Source organism: Microtus oregoni, unplaced genomic scaffold (genome assembly GCF_018167655.1).
Source record: "Microtus oregoni isolate MIOR12 unplaced genomic scaffold, Mior012 000058F_ref0000040, whole genome shotgun sequence".
NCBI classification, from domain to species: domain Eukaryota; kingdom Metazoa; phylum Chordata; class Mammalia; order Rodentia; family Cricetidae; genus Microtus; species Microtus oregoni.
This window is the reverse complement of record NW_024543834.1, coordinates 214,751-239,016: the sequence shown is the minus strand read 5'-3', so window position 1 is coordinate 239,016 and position 24,266 is coordinate 214,751. Positions and strand designations below refer to the sequence as shown.

At 49.8% G+C, this 24,266-nt stretch overlaps 1 protein-coding gene across 5 annotated transcripts in view; it reads right to left on the bottom strand.

Moving 5' to 3' along the window:
* The window catches only part of LOC121438893 (arf-GAP with SH3 domain, ANK repeat and PH domain-containing protein 2), a 151,862-nt gene that overhangs the window by 51,220 nt on the left and 76,376 nt on the right, over positions 1-24,266 (bottom strand). For 3 of the 5 annotated variants that reach the window (XM_041639378.1, XM_041639381.1, XM_041639383.1), the window contains exons 4-10: positions 15,627-15,701; positions 14,333-14,382; positions 11,389-11,518; positions 8,900-8,985; positions 3,744-3,819; positions 3,449-3,535; positions 1,528-1,536 (exon numbers count right to left, since the gene is read on the bottom strand). In XM_041639378.1, coding sequence (XP_041495312.1) covers positions 1,528-1,536; positions 3,449-3,535; positions 3,744-3,819; positions 8,900-8,985; positions 11,389-11,518; positions 14,333-14,382; positions 15,627-15,701 — 513 coding nt within the window. The remainder of the gene's footprint in view (positions 1-1,527; positions 1,537-3,448; positions 3,536-3,743; positions 3,820-8,899; positions 8,986-11,388; positions 11,519-14,332; positions 14,383-15,626; positions 15,702-24,266) is intronic. The other 2 variants (XM_041639379.1, XM_041639382.1) reach the window with 1 other exon arrangement.

Genomic DNA, 24,266 nt, shown 5'->3' with positions numbered 1-24,266 from the left:
ACCCAGAGCCTTGTGCATGCTCGTAAGTGCTCTACACCCTTGGCTTTATTTATTTATTTGTGAGACAGGATCTCACTGTGTAGCCCTGGCTAGCCTGGCACTCACTCTATGGATCAAGCAGGTCTTGAACTCACAGAGATCCCTAGTTTCTGTCTCCCAAGAAGCTGGGATTACAGGTGCATGTGACACCAGGACCCCCTGGAAGAAGGATTCCTCCCCCAAAATCAAGCATGGGACACAGATACTCAGTTTTCACATTTTCTCTATGTGAGGTTCTTCCCGATGGGAACGATCTCACAGAGGTACCCTTTCTAGAGAGAAACAGTCTAACCAGGGAGGTGTGAGGAACACTGGGATAAAAGATGGGACTCCAAACTGAAGGACAGCCACAAGGTGGTAAGGAAGAGCAGCTGGCAGCCACCGACTGATGGCCGCATTCGGTACTGACTTAAGCTGACATTAGCAGAGGGAGCAGGAAGCCTCCACTCCAACCAATCTAAAAGTCACGGTCTGTGGGCCCGTGGTTGAATGTCCACGCCATTCTCCAGTGCACAGGCAGAGTTAGAATTGACACAGTGCTGCTAAAATCCACCCAACATCTCGACTGAGTCTGGGTCACAGGGGAGATCGTAACTGAAGGAAGCAGAGGTAAGCAGCCATGCCCAGACATCACGGGGAAAGACGTACGATCCGACGTCTTGGTACTTGCTAACGAGGTGCTACTGTGTCCGCAGACTGTCCCACGGTCTCAGCATCAGCAACAAAACAGCAATCGATACACGAAACATCTTCATAATCAGGGGCGTGGAGGAGAATTTGGCCTGAGAGCAGTCAGCAGGCACAAAGCCAGGGGAAAGGAAGGAGGTTCTGCTGGCACAGCCCCAGGCCACTGGGGCAAATGAGCTGGCTAGTCCAGACCACAGAAAAAAAGCCACCAGACTTTATACCTCTGCAGAACCATTGGCAACAGCTCTCTGATAAAGCTGGTCTCCTTAGACCTCAAATTCTGCACAGTCAAAACCATCATAGTCTCTATACCCCAACGGCTGCCAAGCCAGCCATGTCTCCTCATTTCCAACTGGGTCGTTTCTGCCTGGATTAGAGCCTCTTCAGACAAAAACATCTCTCCACCATTCACGCCAACGCTATGGGGAGCAGCCACCTCACGGCGGTGGGGCTCACGTCACAGGCTTGCGCTTTCTGGACCAGGTAAAGTCACCATGCTGTAGCAATCTCTAGCAAAGCAGCATCATGGAGAAGGCACTCGGGGGTAGCCCTGCTGAGAAAGGGCTCAGCAGGGACCAGAAGGCCTTGCAGAATGACAGCAGAAGTGTAAGCTAAACTTGGGGATTTTCCATCTCATTTGTCTTATGTGTCCAAATCCTATGATCTTTTTAAGGAAAACCATCAACTGTAGTAAAAGACGAGACACTGAAAGCTGAAGTGAACTAGCCGTCAAGCTACGTGAAGAAACATTTACGAATGAAGCATGCGAAACTGCCATCTATGAAAATACTGGGTACTTACTCTCCTAGACTTCGGTCACAAAAGGTAAATGCATTTGGGAGAAAAACAACAAGATGCAGTTACAGACTAAGAACTATGCTTTGATAAGCAGTTGTTTAAATTTACCGAAAAGGAAGAGGATTTACGTTAAATTCCCATTATATCCCACTACTCAGAGGTTGAGGCAGGAGGGTCACTTGAGCCTGGGAGTTCAGGGCTAGCCTCAACGATGGACTAGAGACAGAGTTACTCATTATAATCCCAAAGCTGCATCATCACCACCTAGAGATGTCTGGGGACACAAAGACACCACCATACCAGGGAAACAAACAAGAACCACGGATGGCTTGCCACTGGAGTGGAGCCATATGCAAAGATAACTCTTATCTTCTTTTTAAAAGTTATTTATAGTTTATGTCTGAGAGCTCTGCATGTACACCTGCAGGCCAGAAGAGGGCGCCAGATCTCATTACAGATGGTTGTGAGCCACCATGTGGGTGCTGGGAATTGAACTCAGGTCCTCTGGAAGAGCAGCCAGTGCTCTTAACGGTTGAGCCATATCTCCAGCCCCAACTCTTACTATTAAAAAAAGCATTGTTGTTGTTGTTGTTGGTGGTGGTGGTGTGTGTGTGTGTGATATGTACCTGTGAGATGCGCATGCAAGTTGCAGGACAACTGTTTTCAGTTGGTTCCCTTCCCACCGTTGTATTCGCGACTTGAACTCAAACTTTCACCCTCTGAGCCATCTTACCAGCTCTCGTCTCATCTTTCATTTGATTTTCACACAAGGCATCATTATATAGTTTAGTCTATCCTAGAATTTACTACGCAGCACTGGGTGACCTCAAACTCACGGAGGTCCTCTTGCCTCAGCCTCCCCCATGCTGAGATCCTCTTGCCTCAGCCTCCCCCATGCTGGGATTATAAATCCACGCCACTACACCCAACCTAACTCCTCAAAGACAGAACAGGCTAGGCCTTTAAGGGAACTTGTTCTGTCCCTCCTCCAAAGACCTGGGAAAGTTCACACTGGGGAGAGTTCACACATGAGGAAAATTCACAGTGGCAGAGTTCACATGGGAACATTCACAGTGGGGAGCATTTACATATGGGGAAAGTTCACAGTGGCAGAGTTCACACAAGGGAAAGTTCACAGTGGGGGAATTCACATAGGGGAAAGTTCACTGTGCGGGCAGTTCATACAGGGAAAGTTCACTCTGGGGAAAGTTCACAGTGGGGGAGTTCACACTGAGGGTAGTTCACACAGGGGAAAGGTCACATTGGGAAGAGTTCACACGGGAGGTAGTTCACACAGGGGAGAGTTCACACAGGGAAAAGTTCACACTGGGAGAGTTCACACAGGGAAAAGTTCACACAGGGGAGAGTTCACACAGGGAAAAGTTCACACTGGGAGAGTTCACACAGGGAAAAGTTCACATAGGGGAAAGTTCACACTGGGAGAGTTCACACAGGGGAAGAGTTCACACAGGGGAGAGTTCACACAGGGTAAAGTTCACACAGGGGACAGGTTCACACTGGGAAGAGTTCACACAGGGGAGAGTTCACACAGGGGAGAGTTCACACAGGGGACAGGTTCACAGTGGGAGCAGTTCACACACACAGAACAGGGAAATCACAAAGTCTGGGGACAGACTTAGGATCTAAATGTGACAGACTGAACTGTGACAGAGCAGGAGAAGCATCACACCTGGCCACTCCAGGCCCATAGTGGTTGCTGCTCCTAGAAGGAAGTATCCTAAAATAGACGGCCTTATAACACTAAGATTTCTAAAGCAAAAGACATTTCAGGCTAATAAACACGGTCCCAGAGGAGTTTGTGAGCCCTCGTCAACACGGATGTCATAGTCCTCAGCCCAAAGCTTCAAAGGCATGGGGGGGGGGGTGTGTTTAACAGTGATCCTCCAGTCTTAAATCCCCTCACCTCTTTCTGCTCAACCTGCAAAGCCGATTTCAAAATATCCCGAAGCTGTATCAGCTGCCGTCGTTCCTCATCCTGGGCCTGTTTGATCTTTGAAGAGCAAACGAAGCAGAGAAAAGTAAGACTAAGGCGCCCTTAGATGTTGCGGATCATGGTATTTCCACACACGAGCACAAGCAGGGATGGCCTTCACACCATCCCTCGGCACACCAGAGCTGGTCCTTGCCGGACAGCACAGCCGGCATGCACAAGGCTGCAGAAATGGGCCCTGAACCCCATACAGAGGGAGGCTACTCACTGTGTGGAGATCCGTGGAGAGTGTTTCAATGGATGGCTTGAGGCTTTCTACAGCTTTGAGTCCATCCTGGAAAAAACTGGGGGAAAGAAAAAGCAGAGATTGTGTGTCATGGGGGAGGAGGCTGTTAGCCATGAGACTATGGGAGGGAAGGAGGCAGGGTTCCTGGAAGAACAGAACCGCGCATGATCTGGCAAAACCAGAATAAAATGACAAAACTATAAACAAACTGGAAAGGAATGGCAATAAGGCTGAACATTTCCCCCACATAAAAGAGGACTTGATTTTAAGTTAGTAAATAGAAACTAGACTTCCTGGACAGCGGCAGTGAGGGCTTTGAGGCCAAAAAGCCATAAGGTGCAAACCAGAGCGCTTACTAGAGAATTCTATTAGGAAACAGTCAAGTGGAATACCGGGCAACTTTGACACACATCAATGGCCGGGCTCCACCTACAAGGAAAGCAGGATGGGTTTCAAAGGTTAGCTAGCAAAAGGTATCTCCTAAAGCGAGGGACTCAGGGCTGCGAGGTCACTTAAGACAAAGGATTCAGGAGAGGTAGCAAAGTTGCTAGTCTGCAGCACAGCCCCAAAGCATGCCAGCCAGTCGTCACCGTCAACCTGACTGGATTTAAGATCACCTAGGAGACTCACACCTGGGTATGGATGCAAGGGCTTTTATTTCTAGAGAGGTTTAGCCAAGCAGGGAAGACCAACGTGAACGTGGGGACACGATTCCGTGAGCTGGGGTCCCGGATGGAATGAAAAAGAGAAAGCAAGCTGAAAGCCAGCACTGGCTCCTCTATCCCCTGCTACCTGAAACTTTCCCTCTGGCAGACTCCGCCTCCACACAGCAGGAGTAACCTCCCCTCCGTGGCAGGCTTTCATTGGCTGTTCCATCACAGAAAGAGAAGTAACTTAAACAGCCAGGCAACCAGAACTCAACCCTTCCGGGACAACCTTCAGCAAAAGCCAGATGTCAGAGGTGACGTGTGTGCACGCAGAATCCCAGCACCCCTATGGTGAGGAGAGAAGAGAATTGGCCAGATGCACAGGCAGCGGCAGAAGCAGAGGAGAATGTGGAAGGAGAGAGCCGGCTCCCCAAGTTGTCTGCTGACCTCAGGTCACCCCAAGGCATGCAAGCATCATATACCTACGCGCACAAATTAAAAAATAAATGATAACTAAAAATCTGGGGGGTGGGAAGAAAGTGACCTGGGTCTCACATCTATATTTACTTAGGTAATTTTTCTTTTTTTTTTTTCTTTTAAAGTCATTGATGGTCCCATGAGACTCTTTCACCCTAAGTGTGCCACAAAACAGAAGGGTCGTGAAAACAATGTAGCCAGTCACTCAACATAAGTGACGAGATATTTACCTGTGTTTAATGTTTCTAAACACAGAACATGCTTCTGGATAGCAATTAATTATGTCCCCGTGTCAGTGTGACCTGTCCGGGTATTTGTGGCCAGAGTTAGAGCAAACATGTCAGGTCCCCTGCCTCTCTGGGCTTCTAAATTGACAAGGAAATCTTGAAGAACTGAAGGGCCACGGGCACCAGAAAGTGGGCTGCTCCTGTTGTGAGCTCCTGTGATCTCCGTGCCTTAGTTACAGTTCTCTATGTAATGACTCCCTTGCTCACTCCGCATTCTGGTAATGTAGGTAGGTCACAAGAGAGAGAGGAAGAGATAAACATAGGAGGCAGGGAATGCAAGTACAGGAAAAGGCGGTACCCGGGGAGGGAACAGGTGCGCAGCCCTGGGCATCTGCAGCTTGGAACTCTTCCCAAGGTAGACGGAGAGAGCAAGGGTGTAGTCAGGGGCTCGGGAGCCTGGCTCTCACACGTTTCCTGGAGAGTACACGCAGAAGGTGCAAACTTGGGCTAAGTATGCAGTTTTCATCTTTGACAAACCTATGAATCCACCTATAATACCACCACCCACTCCTGCTCTGACTCTCAAACATCCATCCATCTGTGCCCTCCTTCTAGAGGGTACCAGGCAGACACCACAGCAGCTTCAAAGGGAAGGAGCTCAAGGGCTGCTTCCGTGACCTCCGTCCGTCAGTCACTGTGACACTCACAGGTGCGTGTCCCCAAAGCCTGTTAGCATTTTTCCACGCTTTAGTCAAAGGGCATTTATCACTGGTGTTACCAAATCAGACTTTGTTCTCTTCCTATTGGACATTTTCTAGCCGGTTCAACCACAGTTTTCGAGCCTTGAAAATGGAACTCTTTAGATGTGATCTTTTCTCCTGGACCTCACACACTGTGCCAAGCGCCCCACAGTCAAGCTACCATCGCTTCAGGATGGGGACCCCATCTATTGAGGGTCTGCCCATGGCACCCACCCCTTCCTGGCACAAAAACCCACTCCTCCACATCTCCTCTTCCCAAGCCTCATCAGCGTAGTTGTTGGCCCTCACAGCTCTGAGCAGTACGTTCTCAAAGCGCAAGGCAACTCAACACACACTCCCACCTCCGAGAGAGCCACCACCTCAGAGAGTCGCCGCCTCCTTTAGTCACTGTCCCAAGGGCTGCCCTATTTCCCTTGGCTATTACAGAACAGCACCCTCCCTCTCCAGCAGCAGAAGACGAATCTTTAGATGCTCCAGGGACACAAGTGCCTGCCTTTGCATGAAATTAAAAAACGGTGACAACAAAATACTTAAAAAAAAAACAAACTACAAAATGTAACAAGCAAAAATAAATGAAATAGCAAAATTAAGGTGCATGGAAGTCATTCTAAGGGTCTAGATGCCATGTGGAAGACAGCCGTGGCGAGGGCTCGTGGCGAGGGCACCTGAAGAGGCAGTGTGAAGGGCTGCACAACATGCAGAGCACACACGTGACCCCAGGTTCCTTCAGGCTTTGTCTCCCGAGTATGAACTGAACCATGTGAGGACACAACCCCCACATTCGCCCACACCAGCCCTCAACCGAGGAGGAAACGGGAAGACTTGCATCTCGGAAGGTTATAGAGCTCGTGTCCATAAAAGGTCAAGCGATTCACTTTCCACAAGTAGCCTGTTGCTACCCAACTGATATTTTGTGCAAAATAAAGAAGAAAAAGGAAATCCGAGAATAACTTTTCCCTAAAAATAAAAACCCAATGAGGAAGCAACCCACTTCCTACGCAACCTGGCAACCGGGCTATGAGGATGGAGCAGTAGCTCCGATCTGCTGAGCAGGTCCTCGCTTTGAGTCTGTCAGAGGAAACCGTCTTGAAAATTCTAGAAATTCCAGGTCCTCGGAGTCTGGGCAAGTCTTTCCCAGCTGATGTCCCACCTGATCACAAGCTAACAGAGTCACCACAGCCACCCTGAGATCAACGGCTAAGCAGCCTCGGGGTGAGCACCCGAGCCCCCACTGCACATGCATAGCTGGTCCACACGGCATCCCTGGACATGGGAATGAATGAAGATGCTGCAGAGGCAAGGAGATGGGGTCCCATCCAGACAGTGCATCTGCTGGAGCACAGGGGAAGCCAGAGGACCTTCCAGGGAAGGGGACAAAGTATGTGCAGTGACACCATCCCCAGGCCAGGCCATTGAGAGAGCAGCAGACAGACAGGTGTGGCAGCTTGACCTCTGAGGGATTTCTCAAAGGGCTTCACACTTTCCCCTCCAGCAGGGATCAGTTCAGCCATGCTAATGTCACCCCAGACTACTCTATGGCAGTTCACTGTCTGGGGCTACTCTTTTAAAACAATGTATTTGTTTAACTCTACGTGTACGTATGTGCACATGAGTGGATGTATGTGCACCATGTGTCTGCGGAAGCCTTCGGAGGTAAGAAGAGGAGTCGGATCCCCTGGAACTAGAGTTACGGGCGGTTCTGAGCTGTCACGTGGGTTCTGGGAATCCAACCTAAGTCCTCCGGATGAGCAGACAGCGCTCTTAACCATCAAGCCATCTCTCCAGTCTTCAGAATGCCGACGCAAACATCCGGTCCCTGATCCATCTCTCCAAGCACATCCTTTTATCTCAGCACCTTGCATAAGCCTTATATAAACAAGAACTCCATCAAAGTCTAATGGGTGAGTGAGGGAAGATGCCGTGGCTTGTGAAAAAGTCATAGGTGTGCACTCACACCAGTGGTCAGGGGCCTGGACTGGAAACATCCACAGCAAAGCTAAGTGCCCAGAACACGAATATTCTCTTTCGCTCCCACTGACTTCCTAAGATCAGTAATGTATGCAAGTACTGGCTTAGCAGAACACACCAAATCAACGCTGTGTCCCCTCTTCCTCAAAATCAACAAAATCTGAGAGCCTGTGTCAGACCAAACAAACTGGCCCCTCTACAAAAAGGAAAATAAAAGGTATTTGACAATTCTTGTCAATTTTTAAATACTGCCTCCCTACTTCCATTTTTTTTATTGAGACACAATCCTCAAGCCCTAAGATCGCTCTTTGGAAGTGTACAGTGCAATAGATTTTAGAACACTGCCAGTGTCTGCACCAGTCAGAACGTGTTCTGTTGCCTCCGAAAGAGCAGGGACCCACAAGCGGTCAGGCCCCACATCTTCATTCTCTATGGGAATTGTTTAAGCTGCTTTCTGTCTATAAAGTGCTTTTACTCCTGGGTTGTAAAATACACAGAGTCATGCAGTGTGACCTTGCGTCTCTGCCTTCCTTCCCTCTACATAGTTAAGGTTCATCTGTGTTGTATTCTGGTGCTTCTTTTTTCCCATGGTCATTCATTCATTCATTCATTCATTCATTTATTCATTCACAGAATCCCATGCAGCCCAGGCTAGTGTCTATATAGCCAAGGATGACCTTAAACATCTGCTCCTTCTGCCTCTACCTCCTAGGTGGACCAGGATTATGCCACCACATTGGTTGACATATTGCTGGAATTACCAACCCAAGAGTCTCTGCGTGCCAGGCGAACACTCTGCAAACTCGGCTGCAGCCCCAGCCCCAGCTCATGATAGTAATAATTTCTCTCCCCCGGACACCCCAGTTCTGGGAATTAAACCTAGGCCCCTACACATACCAGGCCAAGAGTGAGTTACCACTGAGCTATGTTCGTTCATACACACACACACACACACACACACACACACACAAGTGTTTATTCCCTCAACACAAAGCTACCCACTGGAAGCTGCCACCCACAGGGAGCATTCGAGGACACCATGAAACAGGGCCACTTACTTGCACTGGGCGTGGAAGTACTTGATCAGATTCTGCAGCAAATCCACTCCTTTTTTAACCTTGATTTCATTGACCTTCAGCAGATACTGTTGAGAAACAAGGGAAGGCCGTGGCAGAAGTCAGCAGCTGGAAGCGTCTGACGACATCGGGGGCTCTTTTGAAACAGGGTCTCCTGTAGCCTAGGCTAGCCTTAAACTCGCTGGACAATCAAGGAGTACCTTGAATTTCTGGTCCCCTTGCTTCCCCCTCCCAAGTGCTGGGATACAGGTATGTAACACCACACCTGGCTTAGGCAGGGCTGGAGCCTGACCCCAGGGGCTTGTGCACACTTGCCAACTGCGCCACACCCCTTGTTCAAGACTGACTCTATCTGGACGTGTTTAACAGCTGTAGACCGGGCAGAGCTTGTGCTAGACACCAGGTGCTGTCTGCAAACGTGACTAAATGGCTATGCTGGTCAGGTAATGCAACGTTTAATAATCACACATCCTACTAACTAGATAGTCTGCCATATAACCAGGCAGGATGAGCTTACTCTCAATGCATGGGAGGAGGATGCCTGGAACAAATGGGAATTTCTAACTGCCTTGGCTTTTACTATATATTTTCTGTTACCCAGGTGCCTTTTACACTGTCCTCGAACTGAGATCAATGGCACTTTGCCACCACACCCAGTTTCAAGTCCCTTTCTTTACCAGCTCCTTGTCTTCAACAAGTAGTGGAGATTTTGTTGCTGATCCAAAGCACTAAAACGGTGAATTTTAAATGAATTGTATCAAAGCCACATCTAACCCAGAGAATCCATCAAGGACTGCTGAGCAGGAAGGCCAGGCGTTATAAAATTCATTCGTCCTTTCCTAAAAGTGTCCAGAACAAGGGCTTTATAAACCTCCTTCCCCTCACTGTGAAGTGGTGGGATAGAGAGGGCTCAGCAATTAAGAGCACTGAGGACCCAGGTTCAATTCCAAGCACCCACATGGCAGCTCATGACTGTAACTTCAAGATCTGACACCTTCACACAGACATACATGCAGGCAAAACACCAATGTATATCGGGAGGTGGTGGCGCACACCTTTAATCCCAGCACTCAGGAGGCAGAGGCAGGTGGATCTCCGCGAGTTTGAGGCCAGCCTGGTCTACAGAGCGAGTTCCAGGACAGGCTCCAAAGCTACAGAGAAACCCTGTCTCGGAAAACAAACAAACAAACAAAAAAGCCAAAACCCAAAAACAAAACAACAACAAAAACAAAACAAAACAAAACACCAATGCACATAAAATATTTTTTAAAAAAATAATCCTGAACACATCTCCTCTTCAAGACAGGATGGCCCAGGAAAACCTGCTAACCTGAGGTAAGCCCCGTGAGTTCCCAGCTGTCTCAGGATGAGCCCAAGTCCAGAAACCCTCCTAGGCCAGCTGTGCAAGCCAGTGAGGGGACAGGAAGCCGCTCTGAAACCATAACAACAAATTTTCTTCTCTCTGTAAGAACTGCCTATGTGTCCTTTCTCCTTCCTTTTTGATAGTTATTCACTCTTAATTGGATATCTGGCAACGGACCAAAATGATAGAATCATTAATAAAACGTTTGGCAACGTAGCAAGACTTACAATGTGTACGCTCTTTGACCCGGAAGTTCTACTTACCGGAACTTATTATAAAAAGCAATCCATAAAGCATACAATTAGGAAGGAAGGTCTGTGAAGGCTTTTTCTTTTCTTTTTTTTTTAACTAGTGCCCTGTTTAAGGAGGTATAACAAGTACCACTGGGCTGGGGATTAGGCTAATGCAGACTCTAGGGGAGAGGCGGGGCCCTCTTCACACACACACAAAGGCCTTCATGCTTCTTGGACTCTGATCTAGATAAAGGTTCCTGATGTCAGCTCCCCTTTGCCCTTCTCCAAGACACCAGCAAAGACCATAGAAAGCAAGACCCCTAGGGCGGGTGATGTCTAACTGGATAGTAAGGATGCTGTGGGAGCCATGAACGTCTTCCGCTAGCTCTTCACACCTCCCTTCCACCGACTGCACAGGTGTAATAAGAACTCCTAAAAGCATGGAAGAGGTAAATATTCTAGCCAACTCCTGTGAGAAAGTATGGAGGCCAGAGAAGACGCTCTTAGATTCCTGTGTGTGTTCCTGGGCACGTGGGTGCAGGTCTATGTGGAGGCCAGAGCCCTTGGATCTGGAATTACAGGCGCTGTGGGCAGCCTGGTCTGGGTGCAGGGATCCAAACTCTGATCCTCGTGACTGAGCAGCAAGTGCTCTTGACCTCTGAGTCCGGTCTCTGCCAGTCCCTTTCTCTTCCGTGAGTGAAGGTTGGCTTTAGACTGACCTAAACGCACACACCAGGAAGTAGCCTAAGATTCCTCTATGGAAACAAACCTTCATCCCAGAAACGCAGTCCGGTTGTCTGGTGGGGAAGACCACACTGGAGAGGATGTGCGCCCGTGGCCCAGCCTGTACCACGTTCCCCTTCCCGGCCTCTCACCTCACACATCTGCAGCTGGAAGAAGCGCCGTTCCTTCTCCATTTCCTCTGCGATTTCAGCCCCGCTGATTTCAGTGCGGATCATCCCGTGGAGCTTGGCGTGCTCCTTCTTCTCCTTCTCTATTTTGGTTCTGTGTGTGAAGGAAACGCGAGGGTGAGTCAAGAGGCCACTGGGCACCGCACTCCCCAGCGGACAGCCTCAGAATCATCTGCAGAGACGAATGCCCGCCCGTGTGGCACTCTTCAAAGCGGGCGACCTCTTAACTCTCGCAGAAAGCAAGCTACGCGGTGTCATGGAAACACCGCTGCTCATTCAACAGATACTGCCTAAGCACCTGTTGGGTCCTATCTGTGTCCGAGAAGATGGAAGACCCACACACGCCTTGCCCTTGATAGCCAGCCTCTCGCTAGAGACCCTCACTAGCACCCTCTGTGTCACAGTTAGCAAAGTCACACGCAGTTCTGGCTTCCAGAGTGCTCCTCACGACAACATCACGCTGTTCAACCATTCTCTTCCTTCATGTCCCTTCCCACAGAGACTTCATGCTAAGCTACATGACTTAAATGTCACGTGTACAGTTCAGGTATAAACTGACCAGCTGGGCACACACCCAGAAACATCCAACACCAAGGGAAACGGTGTCACAGAGTTGCACAGGCCACAGAAAGCGCTGGACCTAAAGGCCTTGGAGGCACTTCCTGCCCAGCCTCAGCTCACACACAGAGACACAGCTGGCTACTTGAGGGTTCGCCATCACAGGAGGCAGTGTGTGCGTGTGTGTCTGTCTGTGCATACGTGTGGAAGATGCACGAATGCCAGTCCTTTGCTCTTCTGTCTGGCACACGAGGTCAACTGATACTCTGAAGGTGCCAAGAATGTGAAGGACTAGGAGGTCACTCGCCGGGGACGTTGTCTCGAGAATTCAGGCACCTCAACAGACCTGTGACCACAGGGCACTACAGTCTCTAGGCCCATTACACCATTCTGCTACGCTGGCCATGTAGCTAAACACTCAATACAGAGCTACTGCGGAGGAATCCTGAAGACAAATCTAGTTATCACACATGATAGGGAAACTGCCCAAGTTCACGGGTAAGGAATAACTTTTTTATGTATCCTAGGGTGGCTTTGAATTTAAAAAGCTCTGTAAGCCCCCCCACTCCCAAGCCAGACTCTGAGGTGATTCTGTCCGTATGCCGAGCAAATCAAGCTTTGTCTTGGAGAGTGTGATGCCGTCGCTCCCCCAATCTCTTTCTCTCTCCTCAACCAGAGACCCCTCTCCCACAGTGTTCTCGGCCATCACTCTACCTTGCTCCAACCATCCCCGTCTCTGAGCGAGGTCGTGGTGTAAGGGGCAATGTGCAGGTACAGTTGGACAGTGGTGAGCCAATCCCACTCCTGACCCTAAGCTACAGAGGCAGGTGCCAGGCCCCAGCAAACAGTAGCAGCCGTGTGCTGACGGCATTGAACTTAGCACAGTGAAAAGAGGCTACGTGGCCGAGGACGACGGTTGGGAGCCTCCTTGAGTTGAGCAGACATTCTAGGTCCCCCAGGCTTGTTCCACTCCTGCTGAGTATAGGAGTGGATGCCACCCGTGGTCGGGGTGAGGGACCCAGTTAAAACACTTAAGTCATTTTTACAATGACTTCCTTCTGAAGACCCTTCACTTTACCAGACGGCTCCGTAGGGAAGTGTCTTTCCTTTCAGGGATGCCTTCAGCACCCCGGCAGATACAAGGTAAACACAAAACGTTTAAAGGAATTGTCAATCTCCATCATTTCAATCATCAACACCTTTAAGGCACCCTCTCTCCCACCATACACACACACACACACACACACACACACACACACACACGATACCATCATTAGCTTTTTCTAGCTGGCCTTATTCTCCCTGCCTTCAGAATGAGAAACTGATGAGAAATGTTCTACCTGCCTGTCCCTGGCCACGAGCAGACTGACCTTCAGCAGAGGGAGACATCAGGGTCACTGAGCCCTAACCACTACCTCCCTCCCTAGCAACAAAGAAACCAAGTAAAAACTGAAGCCCTCGAGGCTGGCAGTCCTAAAAACAAGAGATCTAGTATTTCAGATAAACAGGGACTGGGAGCTAAGAGTGCACTTAAAAAACAAACAAACGAGGGCTGGAGAGATGGCTCAGCGGTTAAGAGCATTGCCTGCTCTTCCAAAGGTCCTGAGTTCAATTCCCAGCAACCACATGGTGGCCCACAACCGTCTGTAATGAGGTCTGGTGCCCTCTTCTGTTCTACAGGCACACACACAGACAGAATATTTTATACATAATAAGTAAATAAATAAATATTACAAACAAAAGAACAAAAAGACACCCTTGTGTATGGAGGTGCACCTGCCTGCATCTGTGTGTGTATCCTGGCGGGAACGTGTTCAGAGGGCCCCCTCAGGGGTCAGTCCTTGTCTTTTGCTTTCTGTGAGACAGCGTCTCTCGTTTGCCCCTGTGTAAGAGGCGACCTGGTAGACAAATTTCAGGAACTCTGGCCGTCTCCACTTCCCACCTTACCCCAGGACAGTGTGATCACAGCCACCACCACAGCTGTCTCTTCACACGGGTTCTGGGGCCTCAAACTCAGGACTTGACGTTCGCAGAGTCAGTGGTTTAGCCCGTGAGCCATCCCCCAGCTCCAGGGCTCTGCTTGTTTATTTAATGAACCACCAGGAAGCCCTAATGTGAAACCCTATTCTGTGACCACCACGACCCCGACACCACAGAGCTTGCTGGAAGAGGCCACCCTCTCTGAACGCAGACAACAGATACACCTGCCACCAGGAGCCATGAGACACAGCTGAGGAAAATCCTTTCCTGGATTTGGTTTATTCAGACAGTCACTGCGAGCAACAAAATCCCCATTTAAAACTGAAATCTCAAATTGCCTACATAACTTAAAACAATAAAAAACACTCACATTTTGGTTTCATAGTCCTTCCACGCTTTATCAAAGGGCTTTTTCAGATCCTGCAAGCAGAGGGGCAGCGAGTAAGTTTAATTAATCATTAACTTCTGTGCAAGACAGACATCCAAACCCCTAGACTGGTTTGTACAGGCGCTAGCCTCTGGAAGAAGTCACGCGTGGGATCCTACCCTTGAGACTAGGGGTGGGCCGGCCAGCCTTCCTTCCTTTCCATTCTTTCTCATTCTAAGACATGCATTATACAACATACAACACACACAAAGATCAGGTCAAACAACATGCATGCCGCCCGTGTTCACTTCCACCCTTATCCTAGTGCCCTGGGCTTCCCTTCTGCACTCAGGGTTCAGAGCTGGGGTTCGTGGTTTCTAACAGGGCTTGGCCTTCACATCTGTCCAAAGGTTCCCACACAGCTCTGTTTCCCTTCAACAAGACTATTTTCTGTGTTTAAACTTTGTGTCTCCAGGGGCCATGGAAGGTCTCTGTGAAATTGCCCTCCCGCTCCTGACAGCCTGGCCCAGGGCGTGGATCCATGCTTCTACTGTGGGACGTGTCTTTCCTCTGCAGACGGCAACCTCCTACCCCTTGCTTTTTGTTTGTTTGTTTCCTGGTAAATCAGCTGGCCTGATTTCCGGGCCTGCACAGGGAAAACACATCACGTCCCTTGCTGTCCTAACAGCTCTCTCCCTGCCTGCTTTGGAAGGGATTCAGCAGGGGGTCTAGGCAGAGGTCCCCAAGATGGTTCAGACAGGCTGCCAGATGTGCCTAGACCGAGCCCCTGAAATCACACACACATACAAAGACGTGGGTTTCTCAAGAACCCAGCCAAACATCCCTTTAGCCCTGAGACTAATAGGAGTTCCTGCATCAACTGAGTACTACAAGGCCTCGGTGAGCATCCTCTGGGGGCAGAGTCACATAGTCAGCTCACGCTCCATGAGACCTTCTGCCCTTGCTAGGGTCCTTTCTAGGGGTAGAGCAGGAACACAACAGCAAGGAAACCAGATTCCCCCGCCTCCCTGTGATCCTGTGGGAACCCTCTGGTGTGCTGCGAGTCTCCAACTGGCTCGTTTCCCTCTCTGTGTTCTCCCTTCACCAAGCTTGCAGCACCAGCAAGAGAAGAACCCACAGGCCAAGTGGCATGGCGGCGGCTGCATCACGTGGCATCAAAACGCCAAATGAAAGGAAAGAAAGTGAATGCCATTCCTGTGGCTACATGCGGTGGGCGGGGTGACAGCCACTGTGACCCCCCCACACACAATGTCCAAACCCCGGTACTCATTCGTACCCCTTTCACGCCTTTCAGGTCTCCTTTCAGCAGACTGTCCAGAGGGAAGGAGATGATGTTGTTCATATTTTGAATCTAAAAAGGAAAAGCACAGAAGATAGTCAACGTCCTTTCTAATCCAAGCAAAGATGACAAGCGTGTTGGGAAGGATGCTGGGAATAATCTCCCTTCGTGGACAGCCTGGCCAGGAGGGTGCGGTGGCCTTCCCCACTCACTCATTTTGCTTCAGAAGTGAGCATGCAGCTAACGGAAGACCTGGATCTGTAGGCTTCCACAAGAACCTTCAATTGCTAAGCTGTGGGAAGTTGTCACCACTAGTGAAACCTAAACCTATCTCCGAACCACCAATCAGTGAGAGAATCACTCACTCCAGTGCTTGAAACAAAAGGGCACAACCCACTTCTCAACAACATTGCTAGCAGCCCACTCCAGGCAGTGTGGGGGTCCAGCCGGCATGATCCCTACACGGGAATGAGAGGAAGGCAGATCCAGAGGTTTCTGTCTGCAGGGAAGGCGTGTGAGCAAACACTGAAGGCAGTGAGCGAAGAAATGAGGATGCGGGTTAGACGGCAGAGCGCAGAGGAGGGCTGTGTGCCAAGGAGTGTGAGAGAGGGCACATGCGTGAGTATGGTATGGTTATCAGTGTCTGGGAAAGTGTGCCTGTGTACCCGTCTGCTGGAAAAAGGAGAAAGCAGAGAGCCAGGAAAAGGAAGGGCAGAAGCCAGGGAGCCAGAGCCTTGCTCTCCTTGCCAAAAGAAGCCAGTAATGCCATCTTGAATTGTCATCTCGGAGTGAATCTTAGGGAATCAGAACTTCCTGACACACTCGGGGTCTGCTGTGAGCAAGCACGGATGCTTCAAGGGCAACTGAAATGTGAGTGAAGTGCCAGCCGCAAACCTCCAGCACAGAGGCGAGCCCTCGACCCCAAGATGCCTTCCCACGTGGGAAATAAGTTTGAGATACACTTCCTCCCTCCTGGGCTCAGCCTACCTGCGCCCCCTCTCAATCAACACAACCTCTGCCACACTGTGTCAGCAGGTCCCATGTCTACATCACAGAAATGGACAGGAGGCAGGAGAAAGGATGGGAGAACCTCTGCATTCACATTCAACCCCAGCGAAGGGAACTTAACGTTTCGGTAGTTACCTTGCACAGGGAGATAAAACAAACGCCACCATTTAAAAAGACAATCTGGAATATATCTGCGCTTGCCAGCACACGCCTTTAATCCCAGTACCAGGGAGGCAGATGCAGGTGGATCTCTGTGAGTTCCAGGGCATCCAGGACTACATAGTGAGATCCCCTATCTCCAGCACATACAACTTTAATTACTGTGTGTAGGCATGTAGGTGCCATGGCACATGTGTGAGGTCAGAGGGCAACTTAAAGGAGCCATTTCTCCCCTTGTACCATGTAAGTCCTGGGGGTTAATAAGGTTGGTCCTCAGGCTCGGCTGGCAGTAGACACCTTTACCAGCTGAGTCATCTCCTTAGGCTCTCGGCACACGAAATGTTCAAGTGAGCATGGAACTCGCTTGCACAACACTGCAAAAGCGGGCTATGATGCTGGCATAAAAACAGAAACAACCAACAAAAAAGAAAACCCCATGGCCAAAGGAGAGCGTATTAACGCCTGCCATTTCCAAAACAATTTTTTTGAGTAACCGTTGCTTTAGTATTAAGTGAGTCAGCATTTGTCATGGGCCTGGCCTCAGCCCAAGGCACGCCGGAATCTGCCACGGCCTGTAAGGATTAACCTTAACGGATCAACTTTTAAATACCGCAAAGCCCTGCTGAGAGTGAGGTCTGGGGTGCTGCGGGCGGGCGATGAACTAGCCTTTGCCTGTGATTAATCCCTGAGAGCAATCACACCCGGGTTTCCACTGTGAACAGACAGGAAGTCCCCATGTAGGAGCTCACCCTTCCCTCCTGCAAGACCAAGGACCAAGGCTTGCTACCTTGGCTCTACAATCATCCTTGTTCCTGTCCCCTCTACTAACCAGCTGCTTCACCTGGGAGTGGTCCGCAATGCACCTCTGCTCTGCACCATACAGCCATGCTAGGCCAAAGAGTCTCCGCCGACACCCATAATGCAGCCACCCCATGCCTTGGTGTCCCTTCTCCTTACAAGGCATTGCATCTCTTGCTCCCTGCCACAGGCTTCTAGGCCCTGGCTGCCCCAAGCCCTCCTTCACAGTCCTACCAGGCTTACCTGGGACCAGGTTGCTAAGGGATACCAAAGTGCTAATTTGTGCCAGAGACCCCATACCACGCATCTCATCTGCCACTTTTCAGCTCTCTGTTCAGCCTCCTGAACTCTGCTTTTCCAATTTAGTGGCTTGTCCTCGATCTGTCCCCTGGCTGCAATGTCCTCTCTTGTCCTCACTGTCCAGCGCTATCTCCTTCCCAGCAGGACTCAAATGCCACCTTTCCCAGAAGGAAGGGATCATCTCCTTCCCTCCCCCATCACTCCCCAGGTCCCCAGACTTTCCCTGTGCTGAATTTCTTCTGGCACTTGGCAGGTCCTACCTGCATCTAGTATGTTCTAAAAGACAGCGCTCCATGCTCCCTCTCAGGAGCACCACGTCTCCCAGCATGGGGTGTGACCTGAGAGAGGGCCGATCAACAAACATCCTCTGACCATCCAGACACGAGGCTTCAGTTACAGAGTGAATTACATCACTACTTTTAAGTCGAATGAAGGTGTGGCGGCATGTGCCTGTAAGCCTGGCACACTGGAGGATGAGAGGGAAGGATCCCAGGTTCAAAGTCAGTGTGGATACTGTCACAGTTACTATTGCTGTAATGAAGCACCATGGCCAATAGCAAGTTGGGGAGAAGAGAGTCTGTTCGGCTTACATGGCCACACTGCAGTCCATCACTAAAGGAAGCCAGGACAGGAACTCAAACAAGGGCAGGAACCTGAAGGCAGGAGCTGATGCAGAGGCCATGGAAGGCACGCTGTTTACTGGCTTGCTTTTCATGGCTTACTCAGTCTGTATTCCTGTAATCCAGGACCACCAGCCCAGAAGGAGCATCAAAATACAATGGGCTGGACACTTCCCGATCCACCACTCGTTCAGAAAACACCCTAGAGACTTGCCAACAGCCCCACCTTTTCCAAAGACTCCAGCCAGTGTCAAGTTGACATCAAAGAGCCAGCACAGCTGCTTAGGAAGACCCTGCCTCAAAATAACACACAATAGCAGCAGCAGCAGCAACAACAAAAGCAGAATCGACTGTATCATAACAAAGGAATAAAGTTTATCAATACAACCATGAGTTTTCTGAGTCTACTTCGCCAACAGCTGGCTAAGAGGGTAAAAGAAATACGATAAACTCTAGGGCCAGTGGTGTAGCTCGCTTAGGAGAGCACTTTCCTAGCATGTACTAGGTTCAGTTCCCAGCTCTGCACAAACTAGTAATTGCCACACACTTGTAACTCTTCACTCAGAAGAAGGGTTAAGAGTTCAAGGCCATCCCATCTAAGTTCAAGCCCTCTTTTCCCCCAAACAAAACAAAACAAAAACAGGAAAAAGAGAAGGGAGAGGAGGAAGGTGGGGAAAAGGGGAGGGAGGATTGAGGATTGGTGCTGATAGCAGATAGATCAAATAGATTTTAATACAAAAAGAAGCAGGCAAAACCTATAGGAAAGAGAAGCACGGACAATTGTGGATATACACACACACTGGGGTGGTACGCTTTTCTCATCTTTTTTGTTTGTTTGTTTGGCTTTTACTTTGTTTTTCGAGACAGAGTTTCTCTGTGTAGCTTTAGCTGTCCTGGAACTCACTCTATAGAGCAGGCTGGCCTCGATCTCACAGAGATCCACCTGCCTCTGCCTCTTTGAGCGCTAGGATTAATACAGCATGGTTTTAATGTTCGTTCATTTAAGCAAATCTTCATATAGTTAAGAACATCTTAAGCGACAGACACACTGGGGTCAGGCCACGCAGTCCCTCGTGCGAGAACATTTAACAATGACAACAGTGAAGACCTGTGTATGGGGGGGGGTGTTACGTGCAGCCTCGGGGGGGCAGGGAAGAAATAGGGTAGAGAAGGGCCAGGAGATGAAGACAACTGAGACAGACTCAGCCTAGGAATCGGGCTTGAAAAGGAGGAGAGCCGCCTGTAACGTCCTGGTGGAGCCCCCGTGAGCCGTAAGGGAAGCACGGGGCGGGGAGGGGGGCTCCTCAGAGTCACTTTTATCTGTAGAGGAGGGAAATTTTTGTTGAGCAGGGCCTGTGAAACTGGTTTTAAAACACGAGCAGAACTCTATCCTCCTACAGGACCAGAGTCGTGTGCCCAGGTAACTGGCGGGCGCAGAAGGTGGACTGAGATGCTGTGTCCAGGTCACTGGCAGGCGCAGAAGGTGGACTGAGATGCTGTGTCCAGGTCACTGGCGGGCGCAGAAGGTGGACTGAGATGCTGTGTCCAGGTCACTGGCGGGCACAGAAGGTGGACTGAGATGCTGATGTAGACACAGGCAGCCATGGCAGCAGAGGGGACTGCCCTGTCAGCTGCGGCAAAGTGGACCTTGAGCACCGGGCCTGCCGAAAGAGTCTGGGCTCTATTTACGGAGTTTCCTGCTTGGCATTAGAAAAAGTTGACTGAAATAACAAACTACTGGTTTCTTCTTCTTCTTTTTTTTCCTAACCAAAATTAAGTTATAGTAACAGAGGCTAAAAGCAGAGCAGTATTGACTGGAGCTGGGGAGACAGGATCCTTAGAGAACAAGGAATATTGGGGGGAAGGGAGTGTCTCTAAACCTGAGGCATGGCAAGAGGCCCGGCTTCAGGGAAGGTTCCAGAAAGCACAAACTCATTTAAACAGGTGGTTCTTAGGATGTGGGTAATATACTTTGAAAAGGCTTTTTAAGTTGCCTGCTGGAAGAAGCAATTGGGCTAAAGGGGTTATTAGGAACACCACACTGTTCTCGGAGAGCACCGGATTTAACTTCAGCCCCCTCCACGAGGAGCCACTCCCTGGTTTGGTTTGTTTACAAATAGACATTCATAAACACACACACCACACACCACTAAAATAAACCTTAAAAATCAAAATGGTAAAGGAACTGTAGAAATATAACAGAGCCTCCATTAGAGGCTTCACTAGGGAGTTCCCCTGCTCCCCCTGGGCCTCAGTGCCAGTCAGCAGCAAGACCAACAAGTCCAAGGCCTCTGCGGCATGTACTCAGGCTAATGGACCCCAAAACTTCAGGTGGACTGAGAAACTCCTGGACAGGAAAGCCAACACGGTGACGACATCTTTCTCAGGACCCAAGGATCTTGTGATAAGATCAACAGCCAACCTCCTTTGGTACTGACAACTCTTGAGACTGCAGGGACAGATCTGTGGATGGAATCTCCCGCCCCAAAAGTCCCCCTGGTATTCGTCCCTGGAATATCCCCATGTGCTTGGGCACAACATCTCCACTCCCGAGAGACCCCCTTTATCAATCTCATTGAAGGACAACCTGCTTCAGGAGAGACCTATCTCCTCTCTCTCTTAGAGTCTTCACATCGCCTTGATCAACCCTGATCTTACACAGGCAGCTGTTAAAACACTCCACCGCCAAGTTTTGCTGGGCAGAAATGAACACCCCGGCCATAACACTGAGGCAAGGATTAACTTAACCTCAGGCGACCACTGAGAACATTTGTCTCCACTGTAAACTAGCCTTGTAAAACACCTTGGGAGCAGCAAGCACTCCTAAGTACAACGGTCACTTCATCAAGCCTGTGACTACCGTGAGCCAACACACAAGCTTCTAACATTTCATCTTTCCCTCCTTCCCTCTTCCAGTCTTTCTGGAGTTCATTTGGACAAGATGAGTCAACTGCAGGCAAAAGTCTATAATCTCATAAGTACAATCGAAGTTCCTGGGCCAGCAAGACAGAGGCGCACGCCAAGCAGAGGTCAGGAACACCAGAACTAACAACTAGAAGGTGGTGGTACTGCACCTGCCAATGCCACCTTCACATGTTGCCCGTCCTCACCATTTTACTTTGGAACCTTAAAACTCCTCAACTTCAGCCCTCCTCACTTCACCTCAGCCCACAAAGCAGCGTCTCATCTGCCCCAAGTTCCACTCTCTCTCTGGGCCCAAGATCTCGGATCCACGTGCGAGGTGGCGCTAACGGATGGCGTGGCATACTGCCCGCCAGAATGGATGCCGGCTGCCTGTGCCTCTCGTCAGGACTGAGTTCCTGCTGTGGCTCATGGCCTAACGCATTGGACAGAGGATCATTTCCATCAGCGCAGATGTTCTCCTCCATGCCGATGCTTCAGCACATAGCTTCAAATGTTTTAAGCACACCTACCGAGGGGTAATTCACAGCACAAACCACACACATTTGAAAACGTTAGGACATGAAATGAAGGTTAGAACACCCATGAAATCATGTCACTATCCAATGTGTCATACCAACACCTCCCAAAATGGCTTGTGTTCACACCTGGTCTCCAGGTAGGTTATTTCTTACCTGCTCCCATCCTCAAGCAAAAGCTCCCACCTCCCAGCATCTCTCAGAGGTGGGATCTGTAGTACTAACTCCTCACCATCTGGCTCCTTGAGCATGGTTTCTTTGGGATTCATTCCCGCTGATGTATCTACCCATCATCCCTTCCTCCCTAATCACAGTATAAAGACACACCACGATTCATTTATCCTGCTGTGGATTCGAGTTGCTTCCAGCCTAGGTGTGGCTGTTGTTGTCATGTGCGGGACAGGGACTCTTTCAAAGACAATCAGGGTGTCCTTCTTACAAGGTAATGTTTGAGCAGAGTCTGAAGCAGGCAAGGCAGAGAACGAGGAGAGTCTGGTAGAAGAAGATTCTTGGCAGAGAGGATGGTTAACACAAAGGACCTGGGCAGAAGTGTACCTGCCAGGCTCAAGGGTCAGTTCTCCATGTTCCTTCTCAAAGTCGCTTTTCTGGAAGAACAGACACCTAAGCAGAAAATTTTTGGAAAAGACAATGGCTGGAATACGCCACCAAATGGCACAGGGGCATTTCATCTCACCTGTCACAGCTGTCCTGAGAAGTAAGCCTTGCTCTTCCCACGGAACAGATATGGAAACGGGGTAGGGCCTTCTCCTGGTCCCCAAATCATACAAATAGGAATGGGTAGAACTGGGCCAGGAGCTGTGAAGTCAGAGTTCTTTCCATGGTTTCACAATAGAGCATTTCACATCCCAGCCCCCAGCCCCCAGAGTACGAGGGCTCTCAGCCAGACTGAACACATCCTCAGCATGCTTCCTTAAGACCGGTCCCCTTGCGTGCCAGGTGGCCACAGCACATATACACCAAGAAACTTTCTAAGCAAAATTATCCGGCCCACTTTTGTTCTTGATATAGATATAACATTCCCCCAGGCAATGGATGCTGGTGTCTTAGACTATCTAACATACACACACACACACACACACACACACACACACACACACACACACGGGAGGTGGGGGATGTTCCTGTCTACATAGGGGAGCCTACTGGGCAGACGCCCTCCATCCTGTCTCTTTGGCAGCAGCATCACCTTGATAAGTTTATTTCGTTAAAAAAGGAGAGAGAAAGCCCCCGCCAATCTTGAGAGTTTAACACAAACTAAAAGACCAAATGAAGCCAGCTGCCAAAAACACAGTCGATTTCACACCGCAATAAGAGAGGGACAGCTTTCCAGGCTGGTAGGACTCTAGGAAGGCTAGCGGCCTGCAAAGCACACGGTAGGTTCTCATAAAAGACAGACAACGTGGAGCTCACTGGCCTGTACAACACCTGCTTGTGCATGGCCAAGTGCTAGGCCCTGTCTCAGCTCTCCTCCCTGTTCCGGGGGGCCTAGGCAGCCTGTCCCCTCCCACAACAGTGTCTGTCTCCCACTTTCTCAGGCTTTGTCATGGTGGCACACACCTTTAATCCCAGCACTCAGGAGGCAAGGTAATTGATGTGGGTCGCCCCTCTGCCAGGCACTAAAGCTACTCACTTCTGTTTATCCAGTCAGAGCCTAGTGGCCTGCTCTGATCGCAGCTGTGGTGTCTTCTACGTCCAGGCAGCTGCACAGAGCAACAGTGATGACCAAGAGATGCTCGGTGGAGCTCCTGGGTCCTCTTTTGGTATGAGAAAATGGAAATTCCTCAGCTCAGAGATACAGTAGCTCTCACACCGTAACTCCGCCCTCAGCCCTGCCTCCCCGGCTCCTGTTCTTCAAGCGAAGGCTCAATGTCTTCACTTGAGCAGGTTCTGTGACTGTGACTTCCCATTATCAGAGACAAGACATTTCTCTGAAGCTGACCTTGCGGAAATCAGTCCCAGCTTGAAGCTTGTCATTCAAAAGTCCCTTCTCGCCATAGAAGTGTTCCAAGGGAACTTTCTCCAGAATTCTTGCGCTCCTCTGAGAAGGGAAAAGAGTCTAAGAAGCCGCGCTGCCTTTACGACCTGTTTAGTGCCATGGTGTTCGTTCTGGAACCACCTGCTTTCTCCCTTGATTCTGTCCAGATTCTTCAGTCTTTTTAACTGTGAGAGTCTCGTGTTGTTAGGAAGAAAATCTCATTTCATACTAAGCCGGCCTTCCCTGGAGCTGGTCCAGCGGTTTTGGAAGTATCCTTTTAGGCCTCCAAACAGGCAGGTGGTAATTATCTTTTGGG